Consider the following 13,382-nt stretch of genomic DNA (forward strand, 5'->3'; position numbering starts at 1 on the left):
AGGATGGGTCAGACAGGTCCGGAGGGCAGAGGGAGGATCACTGGCAGCTCAGGAACTACATGTGTAGCTCGACAGAAAGAGGGAAAGAGCGAGAGGGGGAGAGAGGGAAGAGAAAGAGCAGGAGAGAGAGCAGAAGAGAAGAGATAACAGTTAGGTCTGGTCACAGTCATATAATGTATAATGTAAATGTATATTTACTGTAGAGTGCAAGCAAAGACTCCGGCAGGACTAACTATGACAGCATAACTAAAAGGGAGAGTCAGAAGGAAACACAGACATGAGGGCTCCCTGAGATGTAAAGCAACTAATCACCCCACCGTCAACAAACCTGAGTGATCAGTGAGTGGGGAGGACAGCATCTAAACATACCAGTTCACCATAATACTCTACGTCCATCTGCTCCTTTACCTAAGGCAAATCTATTCATAAAAATGCTTGATTAAATAAATAGGTTTTTAGCCTTCACTTAAACACTGAGACTGTGTCTGAGTCCCAAACACTATTTGAAAGACTATTCCATAATTTTTGGCCTTTGTAAGAAAAAGCTCTTTTTTAAAAGTAGTTTTCATAATACGTGGTACTGATAAGCAGCCTGCATCCTTCGATCGAAGTAGGCTTGGCGGATTGTAAGACACTAGCAGTCTACTTAGATACTGCGGCGCGAGACCATTTAATGCTTTATATGTCAAAAGTAGTATGTTAAAATCAGTCCGAAATTTCACAGGGAGCCAGTGAAGTGAAGATAAGATAGGTTTGATGTGCTCGTATCTTTTGGTTTTAGTGAGGACTCGTGCTGCTGCATTCTGGACAAGCTAAAGCTTGTTTATGCACCTAGTTGAACAACCAGACAGTAGGGCATTACAATAGTCCAACCTAGAGGTGATAAAAGCATGAACTAGTTTTTCTGCATCATTTAGCGACAATATATTTCTTATCTTGGCAATATTTCTGAGGTGAAAGAATGCTATCCTGGTAATATGATCTAGATGAGCTTCAAATGAAAGGCAGAAATCTATAATCACACCGAGGTCTTTTACTGTTGCACTTGATGGAACAGAAAGGCCATCTAAAGTTACAGAGTGATCTACAATCTTACTTCTCTATTCTGTATGCTATCCTATGACTTATCTGGATTAAGCAGAAGGAAGTAAATTAGCATCCAATTTTTTATCTCCTGCACACACTGCTCAACTTTAATATCCTGGTTTATCTCATCAGGTTTTGCTGAGACATATAACTGTGTGTCGTCAGCATAACAGTGAAAACTAATACCATGCTTACGGATTATGTTGCCCAGAGGAAGCATGTAAAGGTAAAAAAGCTGTGGGCGTAAAACTGAACCCTGTGGAACGCCAAACTCCACTAGAGAACATGCAGAATAATCACCATTTAAGTCTACATACTGATACCGATCGGTCAAATAGGATCTGAGCCAGGAGAGGGCTGTACCCTTAATTCCTACTACATTTTCTAATCTGTGAAGAAGAATACTATGTTCAATGGTGTCAAAAGCTGCACTGAGGTCGAGTAATACAAGCATGGTTACACAACCTTGATCAGAGGCCAATAGGAGGTCATTTATTACTTTAACGAGTGCGGTCTCTGTGCTGTGATGAGGCCTAAATCCTGACTGATACAGTTCATGTATGCCATTTCTATGTAGATATGAGCATAGCTGCATGCACGATGTCATTGCCGAGCGGTGTCCCTTTACAGGCGACGCGGGCGCGGCCGATGATTTGGCCCCGTATGCAACAGCCGCTGACATGGTCAATCCCAGGGACAGCAGACACAGACGAGCTCCCGGCAAACACACAAACACAAAACGACAACAAAAAACAAAATAAACCCTCATGCGTAACGGACAAGCATATCCCGCACTCGGGTTTACAAGTAGCTTGGCTTTTAACATTAGCGTTAGCATTAGCTTTTAGCTTCGGTGGTGAAATGGCTGCTGTTCCCTGGCCCAACCTCTCTTCTTTTTTAATTGATTTTACAGAAAAGGTCACCGGCCGGGAGCCCATAACCAGGCAACCGCCTGTTACAGCCTGGTATGCCCTATGGTCAGTCCAGGCCTAAACAGAGCTCATAAACGGGTCAAGCTCAAACTGTAAATACTAATATGTATTTATTCTTTATTTTCTTCTTTCCTTTCTTGTTGTATTAATAATGATTATTCTTTTACTGCGCTTTCTGCATTAATATTATTATTAGTAGTAGTAGTATTGCTGTGAATTTATTATAATTATTACCTTTGTTTTTGCTATGAATAATAAAATTGCTATATAATTAAATTCAATGCAAATAATGTCACTGTTTATACTGACACTGACATGACATGACCAAATTGAAGCCAGCTTTTTCAATCCCTTTTTTTCTTTTTGCAGGTGTTGAAGTCACTACCTCCCCACCCACCCACCCCACAGCCCCTGCTCTTAGCATGCAAGATTTAACTCATGGCTCTATTCAGATTATTATTTTTTTTTTGCATCCCTACGTGCCCAACAGAAAAAAAGCTGCTTGAATGAAGAAACTAAATTCCTTAACGAACATTATTGTTACATATCGTGTCAATAACATAGAATTATGAACATACAATTATTTTTGGCATTAGAATGAAGTCTTTATCTAGTTCAGTGTGTCCATGCTGATTATTAAAGGACCTCAAAAAAATTATTGTAATTTAATTAAATAAACTCAACCTACAACTAATACTGTATATAATCTCAAAGCATTTTTGGGTCATAAATGCAGTTTTTAGTTATATTCCAGTGTGTCCACCCGGATTTTAAACCAAAACTAGAAGAACTTTAAACAACCTATTTATGTTGTAAGTATCTACCTGTACTTCTCTTTCTGTAAATATCTCAAACCATAATTTATTAACAGCAGCAATTAAATCTGACTTTGCAGTTGGTTTTGCTTCATGTTGAATATACAGTAGTCTTTTGTACTCCCATCTCAATGGGATTCTTGTCAGGGGATTTTGCAGGAATCTTTTCTCACATGACCTCTTGACACCTGACATTCCCAGAATTTGTATTCATGTGTCAGCTGGTCACACTTATACACTCAGATTCCTCACACAAACAAGCTTCTTTTGAGAAAAACACAAAGCATGGTGACTGAAACATTTATTTAAGTGCAATTATTATGTACACAAAAAAACTACTAACTACTAAAATTGCTATTATATTATGATGAATAAAGTGGCTAACATCAGAGCGCGATGTCGCGTTGGATTTGAATATTTTTTAGTTTGTTGCATTTCTGAGGGGGTATGTTTCAGTGGTGGCTGCTCTAAGACAACAGGGGAAGCTCCGATTTCTCCACTATGTCAGAAAATAAATGCTAATATGCATATACACTGTCGTATTTATATTGGTTTTAATAAAAGTGCGCTAGAACGTGTTCAACTTCATGACTAGCATTGTTCAGAATCAGGTATTTATTTTAGATTGTTTGACGCGATTTTCTTGTCATACATTTCCGTGCAGCACAGAGCGTTAAACCTTTCTAAAGCCCAGCTTTACTGGAGCTCTTGGCAAGCACAGAGGAGCCTTTTTTCACTGCAGAAAAGCTGGACGGTAATTGGATAAATGCACCTAAATTGTAACTTCCAGGGAAGCTCAGCTTCTCTGGGAGTGAATGGAGCAGTGGGCGGGCCAGGACGCTGTGCTGCTGCATGATGATTGGAGGAGCTGTTTAAAGGGCGGAATCCCTTTTTTGATTGACAGCATGTCTTAAGTACAGTATACCTCAGCGCTATAAAAATTCGAGTTCAGTTCCTTGCGGATTTGCAGGTGAAGTGGTATGACAAACTGCTGCACTCTGTATTGTTTGCTGGTAATATAAACCCTTTTTGTTTGTACAAATCATTCTTTAAATAATAAAAAAACATAATATAGTGTTCTTAGCTTTGCTCCTTATTTCAGCATTGTAAAGTTAGTTCGTTCATATAATTAAAGTAGTTCGTGGAAGGGTAAACTAGCCAGCTAGAAAGCTGTGCATAATGGCAGACGCAGACGGTGCTAATATTGTTGACCTGCTTTTGGCAAAATCATTTAGTAGTGTTCCTTATGAGGAGAGACTCAGAATTAAACAGCAGGGCGGACCAATGTGGTCTGGTGAAAATCTGGTGCAAAAATCAGGAAAAAATAACAGGTCTTTTTAGCTCTCCTGGTATGGACAAGGTAAACAAGGTGAACTGGCTAACTGGAAGTGCTGTAACAAAGAAAATGTACTGTTGGCCATGCCTCTTAATGAAACCTATTCAGGGAATGGGATAAGAGGAAACTGGTTAAGTCCCTGAAAAAGACGGCCAATTGGTACGACAAGGTCACAGACCATTTTCTGCAAAAGGAATGGAGGCCAGAATTTTCGTACAAATAACATGAGGAATTTTATGATGAAGAATTTTATGAGCTTTCCCTGTTTTAAAAGCTAGCAAGAATATTTACCTGAAAATATAGTTTTTCTTTATTTCTTTTGATGGTGCTCAATGTCAACACATTTTTACCTTTTGAAGCAGATATGTTGTTTTTGACATATTCACACATCATGACATTCGACATCAGGAAATGGAATAAATTTTAAGGTCAACACATTTTTTTAAGGTCAATTTAAACCATGGCATTGCCATATTTTTCATGTCCCTGTTAAGACATTACAAATACTATATAACAAACTGTTTATTATGAATTTTAAAGCACGACTTATAAAGTGCTTCCATGTGCCATCTGGCGCATATTCTGTGAAGCACAATGCATTTATTTAAATTTTAAATTGGTGCATGCAAGATTTAGTGGCACTCCGCAAGATAAATTGTAGCCTTATGCGAGAAAAAAACATGCATTCTTAATGGCCACATCTGTACATAAATGCCCAATTCCACACTTAGCCTTCACAGGCCCATGTGGTCTGCTTGGTCTGCTTGCTTATATGTGTGGTGACTGGGATACGTGCCACAGGCGGCTGCAGGCAGAGAGATAATCAAAATCAATTTAATTGCCTCTTCAGCCCAGTCCAACGCCATCTTCATAGCCTTTAAGTGTAATCACTCTTGAGTATGTTCATGCTCAAGACCTGTTAAGCAATAAGTTGGGCTTTGCCAGTTAGGAGGGCTAGTAGGTGAGCCACGCACTGTCTCCAGCCAGCCCTATTATTTGGCTACATGTTCCAACAGCTCTAGGTGTGCCTCATGCCCAACCTACAAACCCATATTCGTTTGTATTACTTGGGGCATGAGTTTTAGCAGCTGGAGCAACCCCAGCCTGGATCAGGTCTTGGAGTACCTTCTGGCCTGCTAGTGCTCCTTCTGCTTTATCCACATCTTGAGAATATTTTTTTTTGTAGTCTTCTTTAAGTGCTTTGAGTTTCTGTGCTTCTCACCAAGGTAGTAAATGCATGCATTTAGTATTTAAAACGGACTGTTCTCTAGAACATTTGTTACAGAAACTGTGAGGATAAATGAAACTACAAGCAAATATCAGGCGGCAAATATACATGACAGGCATAGCATGACTGAATGTCATGGAGGTTTTATTTCCTGGAAAATAAAGAAACAATTAAATTTGCATCATCTAGATGTGAAGCTGAAAATATGGTGATTAATGAATATTAATGAATAGATCCTTTATAGATCCTGGCAGTGAATAGCATCAGTCAGAGACATCAAAGTATCTCATTTCAGACAAGGAAATCATTATTTGAATTATATTTACATATGTGTGCCTCAGACAGGACATGACAAGCTAAGTTTGTATTTATTTAAAAAAATTAAGTTGAGACTAATACTGTAGAATGTCAACCTTTGTGTTAATATATTTACCTAGATGGTTATTAAATAACAAACAATGCCTAAAGTTCTATGTTACTTTTTCAACATACCTAGAATATGTGGCCCACTGCTCTATTAAACTTACAAACCGGATTCCAAAAAAGTTGGGACACTATATAAATCGTGAATAAAGACTGAATGCAATGATGTGGAGGTGCCAACTTCTAATATTTTATTCAGAATAGAACATAAATCACGGAACAAAAGTTTAAACTGAGAAAATGTATAATTTTAAGGAAAAAATATGTTGATTCAAAATTTCATGGTGTCAACAAATCCCAGAAAAGTTGGGACAAGGCCATTTTCACCACTGTGTGGCATCTCCCCTTCTTCTTACACTCAACAGACGTCTGGGGACCGAGGAGACCAGTTTCTTAAGTTTAGAAATAGGAATGCTCTCCCATTCTTGTATAATACAGGCCTCTAACTGTTCAATCGTCTTGGGCCTTCTTTGTCGCACCTACCTCTTTATGATGCGCCAAATGTTCTCTATACAGTAGGTGAAAGATCAGGACTGCAGACTGGCCATTTCAGTACCTCCTACGCAGCCATGATGTTGTGATTGATGCAGAATGTGGTCTGGCATTATCTTGTTGAAAAATGCAGGGTCTTCCCTGAAAGAGATGACGTCTGGATGGGAGCATATGTTGTTCTAGAACCTGAATATATTTTTCTGCAATGATAAGCCCTTCCCAGACATGCAAGCTGCCCATGCCACACGCCCTCATGCAACCCCATACCATCAGAGATGCAGGCTTCTGAACTGAGCGTTGATAACAACTTGGGTTGTCCTTGTCCTCTTTGGTTTGGATGACATGGCGTCCCAGATTTCCAAAACGAACTCGTCTGACCACAGAACAGTCTTCCATTTTGCCACACTCCATTTTAAATGATCGCTGGCCCAGTGAAAACGCCTGAGCTTGTGGATCTTGCTTAGAAATGGCTTTTTCTTTGCACTGTAGAGTTTCAGCTGGCAACGGCGGATGGCACGGTGGATTGTGTTCACTGACAATGGTTTCTGGAAGTATTCCTGAGCCCATTCTGTGATTTCCTTTACAGTAGCATTCCTGTTTATGGTGCAGTGTCGTTTAAGGGCCCGGAGATCACGAGCATCCAGTATGGTTTTATGCCCTTGACCCTTACGCACAGAGATTGTTCCAGATTCTCTGAACCTTCGGATGATGTTAGGCACAGTTGATGATGATAACTGCAAAGTCTTTGCAATTTTCACTGGGTAACACCTTTTTAATATTGCTCCACTATCTTTCTGCACAACATTGTGGGAATTGGTGATCCTCTACCCATCTTGGCTTCTGAGAGACACTGCCACTCTGAGAAGCTCTTTTTATACCCAATCATGTTGCCAATTGACCTAATTAGTGTAAATTGGTCTTCCAGCTCCTCTTTATGCTCAAATTTACTTTTTCCAGCCTCTTATTGCTACTTGTCCCAACTTTTTTGGGATTTGTTGACACCATGAAATTTTTAATCAACATATTTTTCCCTTAAAAGTATACATTTTCTCAGTTTAAACTTTTGTTCCGTGATTTATGTTCTATTCGAATAAAATATTAGAAGTTGGCACCTTCACATCATTGCATTCAGTTTTTATTCACGATTTGTATAGTGTCCCAACTGTTTTGGAATTTGGTTTGCAGATTTATATTTAAATATAAATAATTGTTTTACACAATTATTCATTAACATTATAATAACATCATGATTATATAGTTCAAGTTTTGTTTATTTGTCTTGCAATGCATGTCAACACATGGCCAACAGTATAATGAAATGCTTAGGATAAGAAATGCCAGTCAACTTGTACAGTATACAGTATGTTAGTGCGTGCGTGAAAATGTGTATATGCATGTGTGTATGTGTATGTACTGTATGTATTGTATGTTATTGCACATGGTTAACAGCATTATACTGTATAGTGTTATATAAATCCAGCCTGCACAGTTACAAAAATGGTCACAAATGTCTCTAAATGAAATCTTGATTAAAATAATAGATATGGAAGGCACACATGAGTAAAAACTTTTAAAAAGTGCTTTCTGTGTGAATTAGTCTAATTGTCACAATTATTGCATAAGTGTCTTCCGCTGGGTGCAGCTCCATGTTTTATACTGTATGTACTGTAATTAACAACAGGCTGTTAAGTTTACTGGGTTACAGTATACGATGTTGTCTTCTATTGACAAACATAATTCTGGATGCCACTAAACTGTATAATGCTCTTGAATCCTAAATCTCATATTAAAATAAATTTGTTTAGAAACTAATTTGTATTGAATGTGTTTCTTTAAATATACCACTAATAGTATTCTTAAAGCTTTATTAACCTTCAGGAACAGCCAGAGAGCTGGATATCTACTTTCCATCTCTATTAATGAACAGGGGATTGCCACTAAGAATGAAAGACATAGGGATTTGCACATTTCCTGTGATGCCAGTGGCACTTGGGTTCTCTGGTTTCTATTCACAATCTGAAAACATGCAGAAATTTACCATATTGTATGTGTGTGGGAGTGTGTGTGTGTGCACGCACATAGGGCATATAGGGAATGAATAAATGAATGAATGTAATGACAGCTTAGCAAAAAGTTTCATGAATTTTGGCAAAAAAAAAATGATAAGACAATATCATTCGTTCATTTATACAGGTGAAAAAGGCTGGACGTTCAATGTAAGACATTTGTTGTTGAACTTACAGTGAACGTCCAGCCTCCTAGATCAATCCCAGCTTTATGTATCTGATTTCATACCCAAATATATTGATATATATATATATATATATATATATATATATATATATATATATATATATATCACCCAAATGAGTCTGGTTCCTGTCAAGGTTCCTTCTTATTGCCATCTCAGGGAGTTTTTTCCCTGCAACGTCACCATGGCTTGCTCATCAGGAAAAGACTGTTATAATATATACATTTTCCTCAGAACTTTCAAATTTATTTTCATTATTTCCTTGAAATTGGGCGGCAAATTGGCTTAGTCCTTAGCAACGTTGCTTTACAACACCAGTGTCTAGGCTCGATTCCTGCCTCTGGGCTGTGTGTGTGTGAAGTTTGTATGCTCTTACCATGCTTGTTGGGTATCCTATAGGTACTCTGTTTTTCTCCCACAGTCCAAAGACATGCATTTTAGGCTAATTGGCATTTCTAAATTTCTCATAGTGTGTAAATAAGTGAGTGTGTGTATGTGTGTGCCTTGTGATGAATTGGCACCCCTTCCAGGGTGTACCTTGCACTAAGTCTCCTGAGATAGGCTCCAGTCCCACCGTGAATCTGTGTACAGGATAAACCAGTAAATGACTGAGTGATAGAATTGAAGTGAATTAAATGCAAAATGATTAAAATATATTTTATTGTTATTATAACTTTATCATGGTGGACTATCACCCATACCTAAATCCTTACCAAGATGAACTATAAGTCCTTGTCTTCTGTCCTCTTTTTATTGTGTGCTAGTCTTATCAAAAATTTTATGGCTTTATGTTATTAGAAGTAATCTTAATGATTTTGTGGTCATTTGATGACTCAAAAAATCTGTTAAAAAACACTTAAAATTCAAATTCTGTATTTTTTGCATTGTTTGTATTTGTGGACCACAGTATGGGATGTATTAAAATGTAATGACTGATCTGTCTGCGGAATAAAGCCACACCTCACCACTAAGCCTTATCATATTGCAGTTTACACAGCCCGCTTTCACAGTCACAGCTAGACTCAGAAGTCATGGGCACGTTACAGTCAGGAGGCAGTAAGTGGTATTTTTGTATTCTACATCATTATGTAATCTAGGAATTCTTTGGTAGCAATGAATGCTCTTTACTCCTGTAATAGATTTTAATTGTGTTAAAAGTTTCTTGTGCATGTGAAAAGTGGTATATGTTAAATGCATTATATTAATTAAATTATAAATTAGGTATAATTGCCAGCAAACCTAGATGATAGAAGCGTGTCATCAGCTAAAAAAAAGAAAATTATAGTATATATAGTTTTCAGACCCTTGGTTATGACACTTCATATAACACATCATTGAGTTTGTGATTTGGAGCACAGTAGCCTCTACCACTCTTACTTGGAAGAGATTTGGAACAATCTAAAGCCAATAATCTTTCAAGATCTGACTGCCCTGCCAAACTGAGGAATTGGGAATCACAGTTAACCAAGACCCCAACTGTACTGAGTATCTCTGTAAATAAAATGCTGATTTCTTTTTAGATATGGCAGAGACTTTCAGGAGGATAAAAGCCAGCCTTTACGGCATGACTATACCAGTTAGACCTCTATGGTATAGTGGCCCGACAAACAAACGCCATTTCTCATTAAAAGGCACTTGACCGCATGCTGGGAGTTTGCAACAACAAAAAAAGCTCCTAAAGGACTCCCAGACCATCATAAGCCGATTACAAAAATACTGAATTATTTTGAATTAAGGAATCTCGCAGTATGTGGGAAAGTTTTCCTGTGATTGGGACTAACAGGCTAGTCAGTATAGAGAGAATGGATGCAGAAAAAAGAGCTATGCTGAGCTTATCCAGAGTGCTTAGGATCTCAGGCTGGGGCAATGGTTTTTTATTTAAACAAGACAACGGCCCAAAGCATATCACAAAGAAGATACAGGGGTGGCATCAGAACAACTCTGTAAAAGTCCTAAAATGGCCAAACCAGAGTCTGGACCTGAACCCTGAATATAGTATCTATGCAGAGACCTAAGATCTGTGCCCATCCAACCTGGTTTAGCTTCTAGAAAGAAGTTTAACAAATAAAAAAGGAAAGTGTGGCTACTTTGTAGCATCATTAAAAAAATGTGCTTTAACCAAGTAATAAGTATGGGTTTGAATATGTATGTTAATGGGATACTTCAGTCTATTTTTTAATTAACAATTTTACCTAATTTTACTCCATATTGTGGAGTATTGTTTGTAGAATGCTAAGGGAAAAAAACTAATTTAAATCCCTTTAAGATGAATGTAAAACTTGAAAGGGTCTGAAAACATTGTTAGAACTGTACATTACAGTATTGGACTGTAATTTTTCTTTTTTTTTAATGAAATGTGCATTAATGAGGCTATTCCATCCTCTTCCCCAAACAGCTGAAAACATTTCTGACTACACAGGTTATCAGGTCTGCAATCTCAACAGTGTAAGGTCATTCAGCCAAATCTTCCTGCCCATCCTCTATAGTATTGTCTTCTTTGTGGGGTTTATTGGTAATAGTCTGGTGCTATGTGTGCTGTTCAAATATCACAAAAGATCAAATGTGACAGAACTGTGCCTTTTCAACCTAGCACTTTCGGACCTTCTCTTCCTTATCTCACTGCCTTTCTGGGCTCACTATGCTGCTATTGCTAAGTGGATCTTTGGCAGCTTCATGTGCCATGCAGTGACAGCACTCTACATGCTGGGATTCTATGGGAGTATCTTCTTTATGATCCTTATGACTGTACATCGGTATGCTATTACTGTCCATGTGCATACGTCCCACTACTTAAAGCAGTGGTCTGTCAGAACTGGCACACTGGTAATGTTGTTTATGTGGGCACTTAGCTTAGGAGCCTCCCTACCAAACATAATTTTCTCTCAAGTGAAGAATGAATCAGATGGATGGACTTGCGGGGTGACATATCCAAATGGGACACTATGGAAGTCATTCTCTTACATTGAGCTAAACATCCTCGGCTTGATCATTCCTCTGTCAGTAATGGTGTTCTGCTACTCACGTATCATCCCCATCTTGATGGCTATGAAATCTCAGAAGAAACATAAATCTGTCAAGCTCATCTTTGTCTTAGTCACAGTTTTCTTCCTCTTCTGGACACCCTACAACATTGTCATCTTCCTGAAGCTCCTGCAAAACTATGACTACATGAACACCTGTAAGTGGCATCAGGACCTGGACATGGCTATGCAGTGGGTGGAAACATTAACATTTATTCACTGCTGCCTTAACCCAATAATCTACACCTTTGTGGGACAAAAATTCAGAATTTTATTTCAAAAGATCCTAAAAGAGTGGTTTCCTTTTTGCTTTGGCCAGGATCCGACAATTATGAGTAATTTCTCAGACAGAAAGAGCTATATGTCCTCAAATTCTCATAAAACCACATGTGAAAATATTGTGTAGCCTAAACTGTGTAAGTGTAGGAGATGAAACATAAGTTAACACGACAGAATTAAAGCTGAAGCTGCCTTTGCATGTTATCACCAAAGCTCAAAAATCTGCAAAGCATTTAATGCTTAGTTTTTTCACCTTTTCAAAAGAGAGCAGATTATGTGTTGTTTTTTTGGTTAATTGATTCTTTTTTTGTATTAAATGCATATTTCCATTTGGGTAGGTCTCTTTAAATTTCAACATGCCTTTTTTGTCTTTCACTTGCCCTACTAATTGTGCAGTGTAACTGATACAAAATGAAGTAATAATCATTTATAGTTAGTGTATTTAGTGTTATTGAATGTCCACATTATAAGTGAAGTTATCTCCTATTACCACTTGATTAAAGCAGCTACAGTAGAAAGACTTTAATCTTCACCATCCTTTATTTTTCCCTAACTTCATTCTTAGCACAAATATGTTATTTATTGAAACGATTATATTACACTCTTACTCATTCATTGTCATTAGCTTAATTTGTAAAGAGTCACAGGAGGCCTACAGCCTATCACTGTGAACTCAGGGCACAAGTTGGGGTACATCCTGGATCCTGGATCCATGGACAATCCATCTAAGTACACACACTCCCTCACACACTCTGGGCAATTTAGACCCACCAATTAGCCCAATCTGCATATCTTCTAACTGTGGTAGGAAACCAATCAAGCACCAGGGAGAACATGCAAGCTGCATGCATACAGGCCCAAAAGTGGGACTCGGGATTCAAACAGTCGACCATGGAGGCCATGGTACACCACCATGCTGCTGATTCCTTTGCACCAAAAGATGTGTGTGTGTGTGTGTGTGTGTGTTATGTTAGTTCTTCAACAAATTTTAATATAGTTCCACCCAATCAGGGAAGATCTTGATGCTCACCCTATATGTCTGTGATATACAGCCTTTTACAAATGTATATACAACAAAGGCATGTTTAAACAAAGGGAGACTAAGTTTCTAGGCTGATTTTCCTACAAACCTAGACTTTTGTGCCAGACATGCTGATATGATCACATCACAAGCTTACAATGTTTATTTATTACTGCTTTATATATGCAAAAATTGATGATAATAATAATAGTGCATGTAAACAGCCTGTACAGACTCCTTGGTTACTTCCCTTTTTCTGAATGTTTCCAATGAAAAAACATTATACACGTCGCCACAGAAACTTCATGTTTTTCATAATATTGTGACAGTTATATGTAATTGTTATATGAGTTTAATTGAGACACACATGTGACATTACTACAAATTCTTTTTTCTTGTATGTGTGTTTATTTACAATGAGCTGTTTTTGTGTGGATTGTAAGCTATTGTACCACTTGTATAACTACTAACCAACACATTCTGAATAAAATGGTCTTAA

The 13,382-nt window shown here is 37.9% G+C and overlaps 1 protein-coding gene across 1 annotated transcript; it reads left to right on the top strand.

Annotated features, from left to right (window-relative positions):
* Positions 1-9,561: 9,561 nt before the first annotated feature.
* On the top strand, positions 9,562-12,081 carry LOC128520542 (C-C chemokine receptor type 2-like). Its single transcript, XM_053494823.1, has 2 exons — positions 9,562-9,619; positions 10,959-12,081. Exons 1-2 carry the CDS (start codon positions 9,595-9,597, stop codon positions 11,987-11,989), a joined length of 1,056 nt encoding a protein of 351 aa, XP_053350798.1. The 5' UTR covers positions 9,562-9,594; the 3' UTR covers positions 11,990-12,081.
* Positions 12,082-13,382: the final 1,301 nt, after the last annotated feature.

Source organism: Clarias gariepinus, chromosome 4 (genome assembly GCF_024256425.1).
Source record: "Clarias gariepinus isolate MV-2021 ecotype Netherlands chromosome 4, CGAR_prim_01v2, whole genome shotgun sequence".
Classification (NCBI taxonomy): Eukaryota; Metazoa; Chordata; class Actinopteri; order Siluriformes; family Clariidae; genus Clarias; species Clarias gariepinus.

Coding starts and splice junctions, on each gene's coding strand:
- LOC128520542 (XM_053494823.1), top strand. CDS start 9,595: ATGGGCACGTTACAGTCAGGAGGCA. Junction 9,620..10,958: donor CACGTTACAGTCAGGAGGCA/GTAAGTGGTATT, acceptor TTCCCCAAACAG/CTGAAAACATTTCTGACTAC.